This window comes from Pygocentrus nattereri, chromosome 16 (assembly GCF_015220715.1).
Source record: "Pygocentrus nattereri isolate fPygNat1 chromosome 16, fPygNat1.pri, whole genome shotgun sequence".
NCBI classification, from domain to species: Eukaryota; Metazoa; Chordata; class Actinopteri; order Characiformes; family Serrasalmidae; genus Pygocentrus; species Pygocentrus nattereri.
Window position 1 is genome coordinate 24,500,228 of NC_051226.1, and position 17,300 is coordinate 24,517,527.

The 17,300-nt window shown below is 39.6% G+C and overlaps 1 protein-coding gene and 1 non-coding gene across 8 annotated transcripts; both read left to right on the top strand.

Annotated features, from left to right (window-relative positions):
* The first annotated feature begins 858 nt into the window (after nt 1-858).
* Nucleotides 859-9,529, top strand: uimc1 (ubiquitin interaction motif containing 1). 7 transcript variants are annotated; one of them, XM_017704302.2, is made up of 18 exons: nt 859-1,004; nt 1,186-1,261; nt 1,830-1,954; nt 2,357-2,650; nt 3,418-3,936; nt 4,029-4,092; nt 4,571-4,689; nt 4,873-5,319; nt 6,224-6,496; nt 6,883-6,941; nt 7,099-7,211; nt 7,453-7,508; nt 7,616-7,871; nt 7,966-8,029; nt 8,122-8,233; nt 8,446-8,494; nt 8,668-8,716; nt 8,804-9,529. In XM_017704302.2, the coding sequence occupies exons 1-18, from the start codon at nt 891-893 to the stop codon at nt 9,000-9,002; spliced, it is 2,988 nt and encodes a 995-aa protein (XP_017559791.1). In that variant the 5' UTR covers nt 859-890; the 3' UTR covers nt 9,003-9,529. The 7 variants fall into 7 exon arrangements, with proteins under 7 accessions (XP_017559791.1, XP_017559793.1, XP_017559792.1 ...); XM_017704304.2 differs by having other exon boundaries at nt 8,125-8,233; XM_017704303.2 differs by having other exon boundaries at nt 6,886-6,941.
* On the top strand, nt 4,176-4,305 carry LOC119265491. The gene has a single exon (XR_005131684.1).
* Nucleotides 9,530-17,300: the final 7,771 nt, after the last annotated feature.

A 17,300-nucleotide genomic window follows, 5' to 3' on the forward strand; every position in this document is an offset into this window, starting at 1 on the left:
CCACCTCCCCTCCCTCACCCTCAGCAGCCAGCCCAGAGTGCCTTTCATCTGTTCTCATGGCCAACATGGGCTCTCACTGACCACACAACATGAATTCACTCCTTTGTTTATCACTCTGCTCTCTGTACAGTTTAAACGCAGTACACAGCAGGTAGTCATTATCATTAGGGTGGCGCAGAGGAAGCAACAAAACGGGTAAATATTTAAATACTCAACACTTCTCGACTCTAACGCGCTTATAAGTTGACAAGCTAACTTAGCTTCTACTAGCCAAGCCTGCTAAAGGTGTTATCCAAACATTACTCGGGGCGAAAGCTCGGTTAGCTAGTTAACGCTAGCGGGCGGGTAAACTAACCGTAACATCTCGAGGGAACGCGGAGGCTTTAATGTAGCCAGGATTTGGTGATTTTCACATAAAAAAGTCGGTTCTGTCTGAGGTGTAACTGCTCATTTTGACTTGCAAGGCAAAGGTCTGCGTTGTTAAACGTTTAGCTCCCCTTTCGCCTGGTTTGCGCGGTTTGGGCCGGCAGCCTGATCACGACGTTTAGCTCCTCCAGAAGATTTTGCGCGCGTTGGTTCTTAAACTGGGTTTCGGGCCCGAGCAGGTCACGTGACGTGAAAATGGTTTGGGGCGAGAAAACACTCGCCCCAAACACCTGAAATAAACTCACCAGCACCCCCACTCTGCTCCGACAGCAGTTCTGAGCTACTTAATACTGACTAACTGTATGCGTATTGAGCTAAGTGAGCGGTAAACAGTACTTTCGGCCAGCTAATGATTAGCCATGTCAGCCTAACGTTAGCTTTCAGAGTATCTGCTGCCACAGCAGCTCGGGTCTTGCTAACGTTAGCTGGCTAGTGGATGTCGCTCCAGCGTTGTTGCCCGCAGTATGCCTCGGAGGAAACGGACCACACCTCAGAACGAAGGACAGAGAAAAGTTCGTCGCGCTGATGATAATCAGGACGAGGACACGTTGGTCATCTCTGACTCCGAAAATGAGCAGGTAACTTTACGTGGTGACTTGATCTAAACTCGACCAAATCTGACTGTGCAGCCCTGTTTGGGACTTATGGCGGGCAAGTGTTGTGTGTACAGTGGAACCTGTCAGTGTCTCATTGGTGTACAAGTGAATGTGTGAATAAAAGTATTATTTTTTTAGCAGTGTGATTAACTTCTTCCACCAGGAAGAAAACGCTGTCGTCAAAATGTCGCCAAGGGAAGCGCGGAGGAGGGAAAGGGGGAGCAGGTCACAAATGCAAGGTAACCCACATAAACCAGCCACCGAGGCAGGAGCACAGCAAGTAACTGCGTATCCTGATTAGTGTCTAAATGTTTGATCAGTAGCAGAAAGAGTCCGTACACTCTTAAAGATGGTTCTTCACTAAAGGGACTGGTTCTGTACAGAACCTTAGTTATATGTAGAACCACTTCGTGCTTATATGATTATTTTCATGGTGAAGGGGTTCTTCTGATTGATGGAGATTGTGTGTGTATATAGCACCATAAATGGGTTCTAGTATTGTTATGGTGTCAAGCTTGTAACAATAGAAGAACCAATTTTGGTGCTATACAGAACCAAAAACAATTTTACCATGCAGTGAACCATCTAAACATGAAACGCTTCTAAATAGAACCATTCCTTTCTCTGAAGAACCTTTTTTTAAACATGTGGTGTGAGCCGTAAACCAGATAATCACACATTTTTCAAAGTAATGAATTATTTAATTATTAGTGTTTTGATGTCTTTTGTATCTTAATTATATATTCTAATAAATAACTTGGCATTTTTGTTTAGGTAATAAGTAATGATGTTGTTTTGTGCTGTCAGACATGACTGAGGAAGAGATGTTGGACCTGGCTATGAGACTGAGTAAACAAGAGGCAAGCAGTGCTGCCCAAAGACAACAGCTGGAAGACGATGACATGAGAAAAGCCATTGCAGAAAGTCTTCATGTAAGGTTAAGCATCTGTATAAGGTTGTGTTTACATAACAGGGAGAAATTGTATTCTTTCTATCATTTCTGATTTAAATTTGTGGGATTGGACATGTTTGTGGTATCAGTATAGCTCAGAAAATCCTGCCTTCTGCCCAGTGACTGCTGGGATAGGCTCCAGCACCCCCACTACCCAGAAAGATAAGCGGCCTAGAAAATGTATTTGTGTTTGTGTGTGTGTGTGTGTAGCTAAGATAAAACTTTGATATGACCAGAATTGTAATTCAGATTGTCACTGACACTACAAAGAACAGATCATACGTAACGTGCTTTGTGTGCTCATTGTCTTTATTCTGGTGTCTTTGAGGTTAAACGTTGGAAACCCAGTCATCTTTCACTTAAAGCTACTTTTCTATTACAGGTCAGCCAAAGCGAAGCTTTGGACGTGACCTCTGAACCAGCTAGCTCTACGACAAAGCCTAGTCAAGACCCAGTCACTGTGACCACACACTTGAGACGCAAGCTCTCCTTCCCCTACAAGACTGAGATGACCAAGGCCAGTGACGATGAGGTTACCTCTGCAGCCGAAAGTGGCGAGCACAGCGTGCAGGATATTAAGCCACTGCTGCCAATGCCTGATCTGTCTCAGCAGACCCTGTCACAGCCCTCACTTCCAAGCCCATGTCTGCCTCCTGTGCCTTCTACAACTTCTCAAGTGAGTTACATTGCATGACACTGACATTTACTTCATTTATTTGCATGCTTTTCACAGCCTGTAGTCTGATCTTTGGTGACCATAACCCTTGCATCAGTGGTGCAGTGGTTCTCAATCCTCATCCTCTGCATACCACTGAGTACCACTGTCTTGCCCATAGATAGATATTCACAACACACATGATGCAACTAATGAACTGTTTAGCTGACTGGGTGTGTTAGATAAGGGAAAACAACATGCAAGGCAGTAGTATTTAAGGTCCAGGATAGAAAATTACTGCAGTGGTGATATTTCAAACTCACTATATAATTTTTTTCATAATTAGTGGTTAGTAATACATGTTAACCTTTACCCTCAAAAACTCCCTTAACAAACGAAGAGAAACAATTTGTCACTAATGTGTGAAATGGTTGTACCTAATTTGGCAGCCACTTTCAGTTATAGAAGCTTTCAGTTTACAGTAGTAAAATGGTATATTTAGACGCTTACTGTAGCATTCCTTTTGAGAAGACTGTGACAGCCTGTCTAGAGAAATTAGTCATAATAATTAATCCAGTACATTCCATAGCGGTCTTAAACAGTAAGGCCTGCTTTTTAACTTTCGTTGCAGCCCTTTGTTTATGGGTTATGGAGTTAACTGTTTAAAAAAAATGAAAGGTTAAGTGTTTAGAAGAAATGCTGACTTGCCTGACATGCCTTATACAAACTTAGTCGTTTGTGCGGCAGTGCAGCATGTTAGTAAATATGTCGGCATTCTTTTGTTACAGGAATGCTACTGTACACAGTGGAAGGATCCAGATGAACAAGTACTTAAAACAGAGTCTCTGGAGGATGAGCCTTCACAGAGCGACTCTCAGGCCCAGGGTTCCCCTATTTTTCTTCAGCAGTGTAGTGTAAGACTGAACCAGGATGCAGTGATCACCAGCAGAGCTTCATGGAATCCCCTGTCAGTGCAGGACAGTTCTCTCAGCTTAACTTGTCTTGATAGCTCGCAGCTCACCCATCAGCAGAACCCATCCCCTTATAAAAGCCCTGTTTTTGCTAAGACAGACCCTAAAGGAAGTATTGAATTGACTAAGGACGAGGTTAGTTGTACCCTTAAAGATAATTTTGTAGGCAAAGTATGCACACCTAAAGAAGAAGACTCAGAAAAAGCTAAAGAATCTTCAAGCCATAAAAAACAACTTCACGAAAGCAGGGATCCTCGAAAACGCCTTTCACTCTACATAAAGTCTCAGCCTTCACCTCACACTTCAGTGCCTGATGACGGTGTTGGTCCAGAGCAGGTTTGTGCTGTCATAACTGTAACCTTACATAGCAATCATGTTTAGAATGACTTCATTAATTGTTAGAATGACTGTGTTTGCTCTGTTGATAGGAAACAGTACAGCCAAAACAGTTGAAGGATGACTGTCATAGAGCCAGCTCAAATGCTGTTCTTGGTAGGACTTTCTCTGTTTGCTTTGTGCTTTTTGTTCCACACAGTAGTATCCACTTTTCTGTTAAGCAGTTAACTAGGGCATGTGTGGTGTTTCCACTGTGGCTGCAAAACTGAGCAGTGTGCTGCAGTCCGTGGCATCACGCAGAGTGACGATGGTTCCTGCCGACAGGGCCTGCCAAGTTATTGGGCTCCCTGTGCGATGGTTCCATACAAACAACAATGGTTCTTTCTTAAGTCTCGAACCTTGAGATGCCATAGAAAGTATATGATGTGTAGGTTTTCATTTTTGTCTAGTATAGAACTATAAAAGCCAGACATATGTTTTTTTTCCTATTTTAATTACAGTAATTTACCCTAGTTAGGGTAAATTATTAGGGTTACATTTTTGTTTCTTTGTGATGTTGGTCAAGGGTCAGACTGAATTGCCAGCACACTAGCAAACAGTAACAGTGCTCTTGTGTTGTGTATGGACGTTGCAGAGAGATTCCCAAATTCAGAGAAGATGCCTTTGCATGTAGAAAGCCAATCTTTGGGGGAGTTCACCAGTCATATGGTCCTGCATTTGTCAGATGATGATGAAGAAGAGGAGGAGGAGAAGGTATTGTTTTGTGTGTGTGTGTTTGTTTGTTTGTTTTGTTCATTTCCAATGCATTTTCCCTGTATGCATGTTCTATGTGAATATAAAAACATTCACTTACATAAATTGGTAATTAGTACATATTTATGTGGAAAGTGTTTATCTGTTCGTTCATGACCCTGAATAACTCATTACGTTCTCCAGGTTGTTGATCCAAGCCCTGTCTTCCACCAGGAGCATGTTCTACGCCCAGGCCATTCAAGGCTCTCTCCAACCCAGCCCTGCTGCTCACCACCTACTGTCGCCACAGCACAAAGCTGCTCCTGTACACATGAACACTCCACACAAAGCTCTGATTCCCAGCATGTATGTGTTCGGAGGAAATTCACCTCCAAGACTACTTGTCCAGCCGAGCCTGACCAGCTAGAAGTTGGCTTCCTCAAAAAACCTGCCTGTGATTCTAGACATGCACACCTGACGGACGGGAAAGGGGATGGTCTTGTGTCTTATTACTGGGGAGTCCCCTTTTGCCCCAGGGGGCAAAGCCCCGATGATTATACAAGAGTTATCCTCAGCCAGTTGGAGGTGTATGAGAAGAGTCTGAAAGAAGCCCAGCGCCAGCTCCTGCACAAAGCAGAATGGAGTCTGCCAGTGAGTCATGCAGGGTTAATTAATCTACTGTTGAGCATATTGGCATATGATCTCACAATAACCATACTAAACTTTAAATTATTTAAATATTATTTTTAATAATTAAAATTAAATATTTCCACATTGGAATGTAGACAAATAAACATTTTTTACATTTAAAAATAGTCCATAAAAATACACCAAACTGAACTATGTTTGTTTAAAAGTGGTTTTAGAATTTTATTTTAGCCAAAAAGCCAGTGCAGATTTTATTGAATATTGTAATAAAAATGAATGCAGCTAATGTAGAAATTTAGGTCTGAACCCAAATACAAGCCAGGACGTTTGGGTCCAACCCAGACTGACCCATAGCACCAGGTTTGGAATCAGAACTAACCCAAGAACAACAAAATCATGTGCACAAATAGCTGCCATTAGATCATGGATAAATGAAATAAAAGTATATACAATATGATATATCAAAATAATCACCTGTCTAAAATTTACTTTAAAATTCCGCTACAACTTCATTCATCAGAGAGTGCTTTTGCACATTCTGAAGTTTTAGATGAGCTTTCTAATCTCCCAATACATATTTGGGAAATGACATCCAAACCCATTGTGAGTGGTCAGATCATGTTTGGACAAATATTTCAGACTCTAGCATAAATGCATTTCTACACCCCTAACTGCTAATAAGACACTTCCTTTTAGGATTTAGTCAGTCCCTCTTGCTTAATCTATTATTACACAAGCAGAACCACAGGAGTGGTTTTAGAAATCTTTATTTAGAAGCATTGAAATTAAAAGCTCTGCATCATAATGCCAGGTAATTACATGATTGAAAGTGGATTGTATCTGCATTAATTGTGACTGCACACATGCTTAAGTTCTCAAAGCCTTTTTGGTGGTGTTATGGGTGCAGCTGTTCCCGTGTCCAGCAGAGAGGCCATTCGGCAGGAGAATGAAGCGCCACAGAGCCCCTCAGCTTCTGGAGGAGGAAGAGGATGAAGAGTCAGAAAAGGTGATGGAAGAGAAAAAGAGAGAATTGGTCGAGGAAGAGAAAAAGAAAGAATTGGACGAGGAAGCGGACGAGGACAGGGCAGAATCCCGGGGGGATTCAGAGAAAGAAGTGGAACATGGACAAAGTGAAACATATGTGGTGGTCTCCTCTCCAGAGACGCAGGTGGAGCTTGTGGTGTGTATTATTCACTGCAATGAAACACCTTGGCTAAATGCTGAACAGCATGTATATTTGTTTACTTAGTTTGTATAAATGTGTCAAATTGGGATTTAAGTTGAGTGTTTCTTATATCTGGTATGAAAGGCTACTGAATTTGACCTCAAGTTGGCATTCTTCTTCAAGTTTTTTTGATTGGTTTGTTTGTTTTACATCTTTTTAATGTGGCTGTATGTCCGGCATTAGTCTGAGCAGCTATATACCTGTCTTGCTCTTCCTGTAGCATGATAGATGGATCGCATAACTGTAGTAACAGGCATTTTGGTGAAGTTGTTGTAAAGTATTTTACAGAACAAGAAATGAAATTCAGATGTATATAACCCAAGTAATGTTTTTCTCCAAAGCAGAACTCCCCTTTGCTCATTGGACAAAATGGGTCTTCAAATGCCATTAAACCTTCCAGGTAAAACACTGACCAGAATATAATATTTTTTGGTAATGTGTACTTTTACTAATAAATCCCTCATGTAAATTATTTGGTATTTGGATGTTTTACCAGTTTCACTGAAATGCCACCAATCTGGCCTAAAAAGTTCCACTTCAAAAATGTTCTTTTACAGTTGTACAAAGTCTGGTCCTCAGGATCTTTCTGATGACACCCAGATCCAACAGCCTGATGAGCATGAAGACATTCAAAATGAAAATTATGATGAGGAGAACACTGTGTGTCCAGGTAGGATCAGGTCCAGATATTGTCATTCCAGGCAAACCTGTGTTATCCTGCCAGTGTTCATGCAACTGATTCAAGCAGTACACAGTTAACAAAGAGTTCCACTGTTTATCACATTACTCTTGTACTTCCAGGTCTCTAACAGTTCTTTAGTGCTCCCACAAGATTCTAAAATGATCTATTTAGAGATTCATGTGTTTTGAACCATGAAGTGTCTTTCCTCCCACCATCTCTTTGAACACAGAAACTCAGATGACTGAAGACAACACACCAGAGCTGATGGTGACAAGTCCTGCACAGGTACCTCTTTCAGAACAGATGTTTTTTTTTTTTGTTTTTTTGTTTTTTTTAAGGAGTTTAGAGAATTTTTTTCCAGTCATAACTGATCCTTTCCTTTCCTCTCTTAGCCGCAGTCATGGGCAGAGAGTGAGGTAATGGAGGTGGATGAAGGAGAAGCTGCTGAAGAGGAGCGAATGGAGCAAGAGCAGGCAGAGGAGGAGGAGCAGCAGCAGCAGCAACAAAATGAGTCGGCACCTGCTCAGAGCCAGAAAGTGGAATGCCCCATGTGCTCTCGCCTCTTTCCCATCAGCAAGATTGAGGTGCACGCTGCCTACTGTGATGGCAACACAGAGGACCAGGAACAACAGGATGACCTTTCACAAAGTCAGAAATTGGCATACTGTATAATTTCTACTTTAAAACACTGGGCTTTGTAAACAGCAAACTGCTTTTGCTCACTGTTCTTTGTTATATTTAGTGCTTACATTGCGCAAGAGGACCAGAAGAATACCAACGGAAGAGACTTTGTCGGGATCAGAGAAGTAAGTAGGTATCGTAATTCTCACCAGAAGAACATGTGTTCACCTACTGAATAAAAATAAATAATAATAAGCAGACATTAATGGCTGTACAGCAGGTCAGAGCAGCGAGAGAAATGCTACCTGTGTCAGAGGTTTTTCCCATCCAAGCAGTACAGCCATCATGTGGAAAAGTGCCTTCAGCAGAAAGGTCCCAGAAATAATCAGGTGAGTTTGAAGTTGTAGATAGATGTCTATATTATTTTAAATACTCTAATCATGTGTTTTATACCTGGAATATGTCCTTGTTATTGGGCACTACCTGCCTTTGTTCACACAAAGCACTGCTGCTTTTTAACCCTGTATGTCAGTTAGACACTACACGTCTGAATAAGACTTGCATTTTATTAAGGTTCTCGTTTTTGTCACTTATGATGTAGGGAAATGGTTTGCTCTCCGCCCTACATCAGGCAGAACGAGTTCATTTAGGTATGTATTCTTCTTGGTTTGGCCTTTTGCTCGTGTCATTTTAAGAGCAAAGATCATTTATTTTTGTGCAAATAAAACTTTGGCCCTGCTCTTCAGCAGTTCTTGTGATGGTAACATGATGTTTACAGAAACTGTTTGTAATTCTTCTAATAAAGAACTTAAATTCTTTTCAGATGATGATGACGGAGCTGGACCATCTGACATTACAAACAAAAACCACGGGTAGGTTCTAAACCGTTTTGGCCGTTACTGTTTCTTTCAAGCAACTTGATCTTGACTTTAATCACTTCTTTGTGAACGCTTCTGCAGTGGCCTTGCAGACTCATCAGAGGTGGCTGAAGCTGGTGGAAATGGAAACTGTCCAGCATCAGGTTTTCACGTGAGCTCGTCTCCCATCAAATCCTTCACCTCAATATCCGAAGCTACAGACTGCCTCATAGACTTCCAGCAGCAGTACTCAGCCAAGTCCAGCCAAAGACTTGGAAGGAAAAGGAAATTTAAGAGATAGCATCTATATGCTCTATAAATATGCTTTATAACAATGGTGTCTGCTTTTTAAAATGCCAAGTCTTTTTTGTATGCCATTTTTATAATTATAACGTACAAATACAATTAAATGTTTTCTGTAATGTTATAAAAGGTGCTTTACCATTCCATCTTTATACTTGGTTATTTTGATTGTATGTCTTGTGAGGTAAAAAGCAAGCAAAGATTTATAATATAAAATATTCATAGAATGGTTTTAATTTAAATCATTTACTCCTGCTGTGACAAAATGACCAGATGCATCTTCTTAAAGGAGAAAATTACATTATTTATGAAAGATTTATTGCAAGTGATGATGGACTGTTTTCATTGTGGAGCTCTTTGAATGCTGCTTCAATCCATATCCATGTCATTCCAGCATGCCCAGCGTGGTTATTGTTGTAATCTTAATTCAGAATGGGTTATCATAGCCAAACAAACAACCTTGAATGATGACAGTTGGCTAAAATGAGTTGGCCAATGTGAATAAAGACTAATTTTGAAATTTAATGTTGAGACTTTGTGTATAAATATTTTGATAGGACTCACCAATCACAAAGTGCTTTCACACTTACCCCAAGAGACATTTTGACACTTGAAATTATTCACAGAAGTCCATCATTGGAAGTGAAGGTTCATTCATTTGATATTTGTTGTTATTTCTCTAGTGTTCTTTGGCTGATCTTCATATATGTGGCAGACAAATATGAGATGAATAACAAACGCATTCACCATTAGCCATTTATTGTATTTTTTAGGTCTTTTGAGAAAAAGACTAATTACAAGGTTCCAAGAAGAGTTGATGTACTACTCAGGCACTAAAACTACTAATAGTGGTGTCTGCCAAATGCATACAAGTAAATGGTGACTTTACAAACCATGGCGGGATTTCTCAACATCATCTTGGCACAAAGTAGTGCAAGCATCACTGAATGCTCTCTCTACCAGTTAACATGATCTAAGACTAGGACGTATTTGGGAAACAAGGCCCAGCCTATTTGCCTACTCATGCTATATGGATATATTTCACTTTGCCATAAACTGATAATCTGAAAATCCAAAAGCTGGTAGGTCTATGTTGTGATTAACTTTTGGTGTATAAGCTTATTATTTTAGCACATGGATATCAACAAGCCATGACTGAACAATGGCTTTGAGATAGGCCTGAAAATGTTATAGTCAAAGTCTCTTGGAGAGCAGACCTCACATTCCTGTACTCCAATGACACTACAATAGCATCATCAAAAGGCAAGCTTTGGTCGGGCTGTCCGTACAATCTTAGAACATAATGCTTGAACACTTTGTATCAGTGTCTTTAGTATCCATGTTTGTGTTCCCAGCCACTGAAGTAGAACCGTGATGATGTCTGGATATATGCTAAAAACAGCTTGAACGTCAACATAAAAGTATTGTCCCGCAAGAAAGCCAAAACTCCTTCAAATGGTACTGAAGTTGGCTTCAAATTAGATTGTGCTGTACGGAAGCTTTATCACATATTTAATCAAGGTCATCTCAAAGTAATCAGTAAACCAAAAAAACATGGTGATACACAGACTACAATCTTACAGGAGTAACATTCAAATGTAATTGGTTATAATTGTTTTTTGTTTAACAATTACCTGATTCAAAATGATAGAACATATAACAACGAGGAAAAACATACAGAGACAGGCTCAGCTGGCTTACTGTGAAGAAAGCACAGTTGTAACACCAAATGGCATCCAGCATATCTGGTTATTCAGCTTGTAGTTGAAGACAGCTTTTGTTTGGAGCTGTGCATCCCAGGCCATCTTACTTTGTTTCATCATGATTTATTTTTCAAAGTTGGCAAGGCATTACTGACTGTACCGTTGGGAAATATTGCTATTTCTAAGCCTGAATCCCAATATACCATTATTTAGTCTGAGTTAAGTCTGATTTATTAGCACTAATTATACTCTGTTTTTAATGAAACATGCACTTGGCTAATGTTCTTTAAGTATGGTAGATATCCACAATATCACTAAATTGATTAATTAATTAATATTGCCCAACTCTACTACCCTGTGATGGACTGGTGACCTGTCCAGGGTGTTTCCACCCAATGATCACTAGGACAGGCTCCAGCACCCCCTTGACCCAGAAGGATATGTGGCTTAGATAGTGTATGTGTATGTGTATGTGTGTGTGTGTGTACCCAACTCTAAGTAATTACATTTTTCTCTAAGTGTCCAAATTGTAGTGTTCATTTTGCAATTTCTAGTGAACACTAGGTCACTGCACCAGCTGAATGTGCCTTCAACTGCATTGCAAGTCTTTTGTTACTAAGCAGTGGAAAAAGGAAGGTTAGCTGACTTTTACAGCAGCTAATGCTATAAACCATCATGGGTCTGGTTTAGTTGTAGCATGTTTTTGACACATCGCATAAAAACGACAGACTGTGGTTGGCCATTTTGCATGTCAATCAAAGCCACGGAACGACCTGTAGGCTCCTATAATAGTATCATGGACACTGCACTTTTCAAAACAAAGTTACGCAAATGTTTGAAGCCCGGATTCATTTACCGATCCGTTTATTTTTACTGATATTCACCCTTTATAAAAGACAATAGTAGGGAAGGTTCTATTCTGGCCTCAGTCCAAGTCTGTGTTCTACAAAAACAGAGGCAGTTTTCTGCATTTACGTTCTGTAGAATTTCACAAAATGTGTAAGAAAAACAGTGTCAAGTAAAGTAAAAAAATATATAAGCAAAAACATTCGTTCTGTGAAGGCTGTGATGGTTCACACTAGATTACAATTAGATCCTGTTGGTACCAGTCTTCTGTTTCCTGGCTCACTCTCCCACATCTGCAGAACGCTATTTAGTGGTATGATACTGACTATTTTGAATACAGATGTACTCAGTTTAGTGGATAATTTCAAACTTTGCCATGTTGAGATCACAGAGATGAATAAAGTTCTATGGGACGTGAAGACTTGATGCACTGAGATGTTTGATGGATGTAATGTCGCCCCCTTGTGGAAGCACAGTGCAGTTTCTTCTCCCTACATGAAAGTGTTGGTCATTGCCCTGTAATCATTTCTACTGTCATAAGACTCATAGCAGGCCTGATGACGTATAAGGCCAGAGTGAAGCTATTGACAAAGAACAACGTACACATAGCATTTCTGTGCGTCTCAAAGGTGTCTCCAGTGTCCATTTTGTGACCATAGGATGGATACTACACAAATTCACCCTCACCACATTTGTTGTCAGGCAAAGTCCTTGTTCATGTACATGTAAAGTATGTTACAGACGTTTAGACCACATGGATTGCTAGTACATCTGGTAAACAAACAGGACAAAGAAAGAAGCTGCACTGCTTTCGTCTCTGTTGTAATGACACAGTTCATATAGAGGTAGGATGCGTGGGGGCACTTTAGCATTCACACTACAAATGTTCTGTGGTCATAAACATCTCTGCCCACCTCCCCAAGGTGGTTTGAGTGATTGGATCACAATGTGTCTTTCACACCTGTACCAAGCACTGTCCACTTATGATCAAATCACTCAAGACACATGCAAATGCCAGGTGTGAACGGGGCCCTTGTGTGAGCTTGTTTCTTGGTTTTCAAACACTATGCTAGAGATACTAAGTGGAGTTTTCCACAGCAAATTCAATACAAAAACTGACCCAAATGGGAAACAACAGAACTTACAGTTTTGCTTCACCTGCTTGACACAGCTTTTTGGTCCTCATATGCCACTCTGAAGTGTCTAATTTGGCTAGTTACTCCTTATTTATATGAAAAGGGCCCACCAGCAGGCCCAAAGCTTTATTACACACGTCTATTACCCAAGAATAGCTCATCCAGCTTGCACTGACATCCGTGTAGTTCCTGTATAATAAGCTTTAGTATATAAAAAGCCTGGGATTTTAAGAGGTTAACTATCTTGCATTCATTGATTGTGCTGACATGACATAATATATAGTAATTTTCTGCTTTAACATACTTTAGAATTTCGCAAAATTGTGTAGAATAAAACAAAGCATGTGTTTTTCTCTGTCATGTGTCAAAACATAAGCTAAAGCGCTCTGTGGAAGCTAGCATGGATGCTAATAATGTTGGTGTTAGCTTGCTAGCTAGTTGGTGTCAACTCTGTAAACAATTCACAAAGCAAAAATTCTAAAACATGATTATACTGTTTTATTTTGCACTTTGATGCACATATTGGCAATGTATTTGGCCCTGTCATAGCGCTTGATGACTTTATCCTCACCTGGATGAGTAAAAGTTTGCTAAAGTGGCTTCGGCTGCCTGCAAGAGAGGAGAACACCCTCAAGTACCATTAGGTCTTGTTGGTACCAATCTTGAGTGGATATCAAACACCCTAAAGCTAGAACCTGTGAGACTGGATCAATGGCCAATGGAATAAGCTTATCTCTAGTTTTCTGGTGCCAAAGGTTCTGGTGCTTATTTTCTATTGCTCATTTTTTATGAAGACTCCAGGAACTGTACACATACAGTCTATTTCTCTGCTGTTTCTCTCTTTCTGAACCAAGGCGGTGCTGATTTACCAGGAGTCCCTGGACTGATAACTCTGAGCATGACTTTTTGCCCTTTGACCAGATAAAGAGAGATGAGGTCAGACAACACACTGCTGACATACAAAACTATGGCACCACATTAATTGATAGCATGTCACAATTTGCTATTTCAATACGTGAAAACATTGCATGTGGCTCCTACTAGTGGCCTTATTGATAATATTTTGCTCCAGTGGGCTGAATTACGGCACCCACAAGACAGAAATGAGACATGTAAAAATATATTATACAAGCTATTATACAATGTAACATCAGGAGTTCCTTAGAAGACTCAGAATATTAGACCTGTTTTACCCACCTTGCATAAGCTACCACATGAAATGCATATTGATTATAAAATACTGTTGCTGACATTTAATGTTATACCTGTTTTTATTCTCCAATTATTGCTGAATAAGTGAATTAGAGACCATCTGTAATCCTTCTCTTGAATGAAGGTTTGTTAGTGATTGTAGGAACAATCAAATCTACAGCAAGAAAAGAAGCATTTGCATCCAGAGCTCTGAAACTTTGGATCAAAAAAAGCTCAGACCATCATGGCAATTATGTTGAAAACCAGTCTTTCATTTCTGGGTCAGTTAGGCTGCTCAATTAACAAGGGGTTCAGAATAAATGGTATTGTTCTTAGGCCTTTTGTTTGTGAGGAGAGTTATGCACTGTTACCCATAAAGAAATCCTACATATAGCCATATATGTACATATAAACACACACACACACACATTTTCACGCAATATATATATATATATATATATATATATATATATATATATATATAGAGAGAGAGAGAGAGAGAGAGAGAGAGATAGATGTATATAGATATAGATATATATAGATATATATGTGTATATTGAGATATATGTCATATAAATGTTCATATGTGGCTACTATATGTTGGATAAAAAGGAAATCCATATATTGCTGTTAGTGTGTTAGCCTGGGCCTAACATGTTAGCTTGAGGCTAGGGTGTTAGATGAGGACACTATAAAGCACAGCTTTTATATAAAAATATATACTTTTATAATTGTGCATTTCTATTTTGCAGTCGAATAGTGAAATTTGTGCATGGTTATACCCCTAGTATTATACTGTAAGATTTTTAAATCTAAGCTAAAAACATATATTTTATGTATGTCATTATCTTAGCTTATCCATTTCCAGACCTCTGAAGGAAATCCAACTACTATCCAGTAGTCAACAATTTGGTTATTAAGCTCTTTATGAATTCAAATCAGGTCTACTAGTGGTGGATTTTAAATTTGTGTTCTTTTTATATTTCAAATAAAGTGAGCAGTTTGCTCTTTTTTTTCCCTCTCACATGACTTTAATATCAGCTTGGTTGCCATGGCGAATGATGGTGGACAATGATGAGCCATTGCAGTGGGAGCAAACACATGAGACAACAGCATAAAGACACTGCAGAGAAGACCGGTGATACCGTTTATGCAGTAGGGGAAGGAGCTCGTAGAACAGGTTGTGTTTCTGAGTTAGTCACAAGCTGCACAAGATGTACTGCAAATTCAATGGGCAGTAACTGGTCACATTACTGTTTTTGTGCCTTTACATTGAGGAAATTACTGATTTCGAGGAAAGTGGAGGTAGAAGAGGGTCAAACAATCTGTTTTACCCCAAACATAGTCAGTCAGCCAAAACATGATTTGCAGGTTTATGGTCCAAACTTGAAGCTACAAAACAAATGCAGTCTTCTCCTGTTATTCGCTATTCAGCGTACTTTCACATATAGAAAACCGTAAGCTGGAAGTGCCAGAAACCACAAAAGCAAGTCCATTTAAGATTAGTCAACACCTTATTGTGACTTATTGAAAGTCTGCGGTGTAAGCACGCAGATTGCTAAATGCTAACTGGTGATAAGCTTTCATATGTTAGCTACATTAGCCTCAGGACTGCTGTGCAAAACTAAATAAGGAAAATTAAGACACCAGACATGTTTTGGATGATTGCCTGCATCATGAGAGGAGAATGGTGCTCCAACATATTCCTTTAACATGGAATGGACCACATTCAGGAATGTCCAGACCACTACTCTGTCACCTCAGGAGCGTACAAGTAGGAGAGGTGAGGTGGTTGCCTCTGTTTTGCTTTAAAGGGAGCAGGATATTGAAGTTTAATCTTAGGTGCATGCTCACAAAGAACAGTACTTGACAGTATTAAGCAGGCCTTAGTGAAGATTAAATGTTATTATGTGTTAGCATAATAAGCTTGTATTGTATCATCATGCTTATAATAAGCTGTACATTCTACAAGGATCATATCACTCTTTGTAAACAACTATTAATATGGAGGTATTAATAGCTGTTTATAAATATAATTGGTGCTCTATATCTACAGCTTCATATAGCTGCCAAAGCAATAATATTCAATAACTCTCTGCTAGAGGAGAGCCTTTTATTAGATTTTAGATTTAGATTATCCTTTTTTTTTAGGTTTTAAAAGGTGATCAGTATCTCTGGGAGCTAGCATGACTGATCCTGATTCAACTAGCCGCTGTTTTGGGGGAAGGACCTCAGAAGCTCTCCACGCATGGGACAGCTTCCAGACCAGATTCATGTTTGAAATAGAGCTGAATGTAGGACAACTCTGATTTTCCATCTGCTTTTGTACAAGCCAATCTCTCAAAGCAAAGGCAAATGTGGACCCCCCCCCTTTTATTTAGAACGGATAATGCCATGAAAACTAATTTTCTTTTGAATGTCTGTGAAGACATTAAGATTTGTACCAACAGAGAGAACTGTATTTGTGTTAATGTATGCGATTAGATATTTTGCAGAGAAGACTGTGAGATCTAGCAGATCTATTAAAATCAATTTGGCCTGTTTCTGTGGCACTACACTGACCACCATTGTTAGCCACATGAGGGACCATTTCAGCACCGTTGTAGGAATGGATAGAATCATCTACACCAAGAACCTTCAGTACGCACAACCATACATGACTCCTGTTTGCCCTGCAAGTGGCAACCTATTTACCTTTAGTTATGGCCATTTGGATTGCTATGGTATACATGCATATATCGCACACATAGTGTGATGCAAGTTCATCATATGAGGTCTAAGTGAACCACCTCCTAGACTCTCAGGACAGCAACCATGGGGTGTTTTCATGGTATCCATTACACACAGGATGGCCACTTTGTCTCAATGGCTGAATGGTGGCAAGAGAGAGTGACATAGAAGACAGAGAGTACAAAGATTGAAGCGTTGCATGCAAACTATCAAAAAAAAATTCCACGGCAAAAAATGAATCAAATTACTGAACAAAACTACTAAAATATCTCTGCAGTGTCTTCACTTTTTCTGTTGGTTTATACAGAGATGAGGCTCAGTGACTCATTTTCCTGCATTGCAGCTAATGTTCTGCTGTAAAAGTTATTGTTCACCTGTCTCAGTGTGTTGTGCTGTTTTGTTCTACTTGTTTCCCAATCAGGACTAATAAAGTAAGAAATATTCATTCATATTACTAAATGAGCAATTACCAAATTATTTTTCAGGGCCTCATTTTATTTTGAAAACGGGTTTGAATGTTACCTTCTTAAACACGGTCACCATCACTGTGCTCTACACATTCAGCATAATACACATTTAAAAATATGTTTCTCCAAGAGTTCTTTAGTAAAGGCAGTGGTTCTGTGTGGAACTATGAGCTCTATACAGAACCATTTCGTGCACCAAAAAGGGTTCTTCTATTGTTACAAG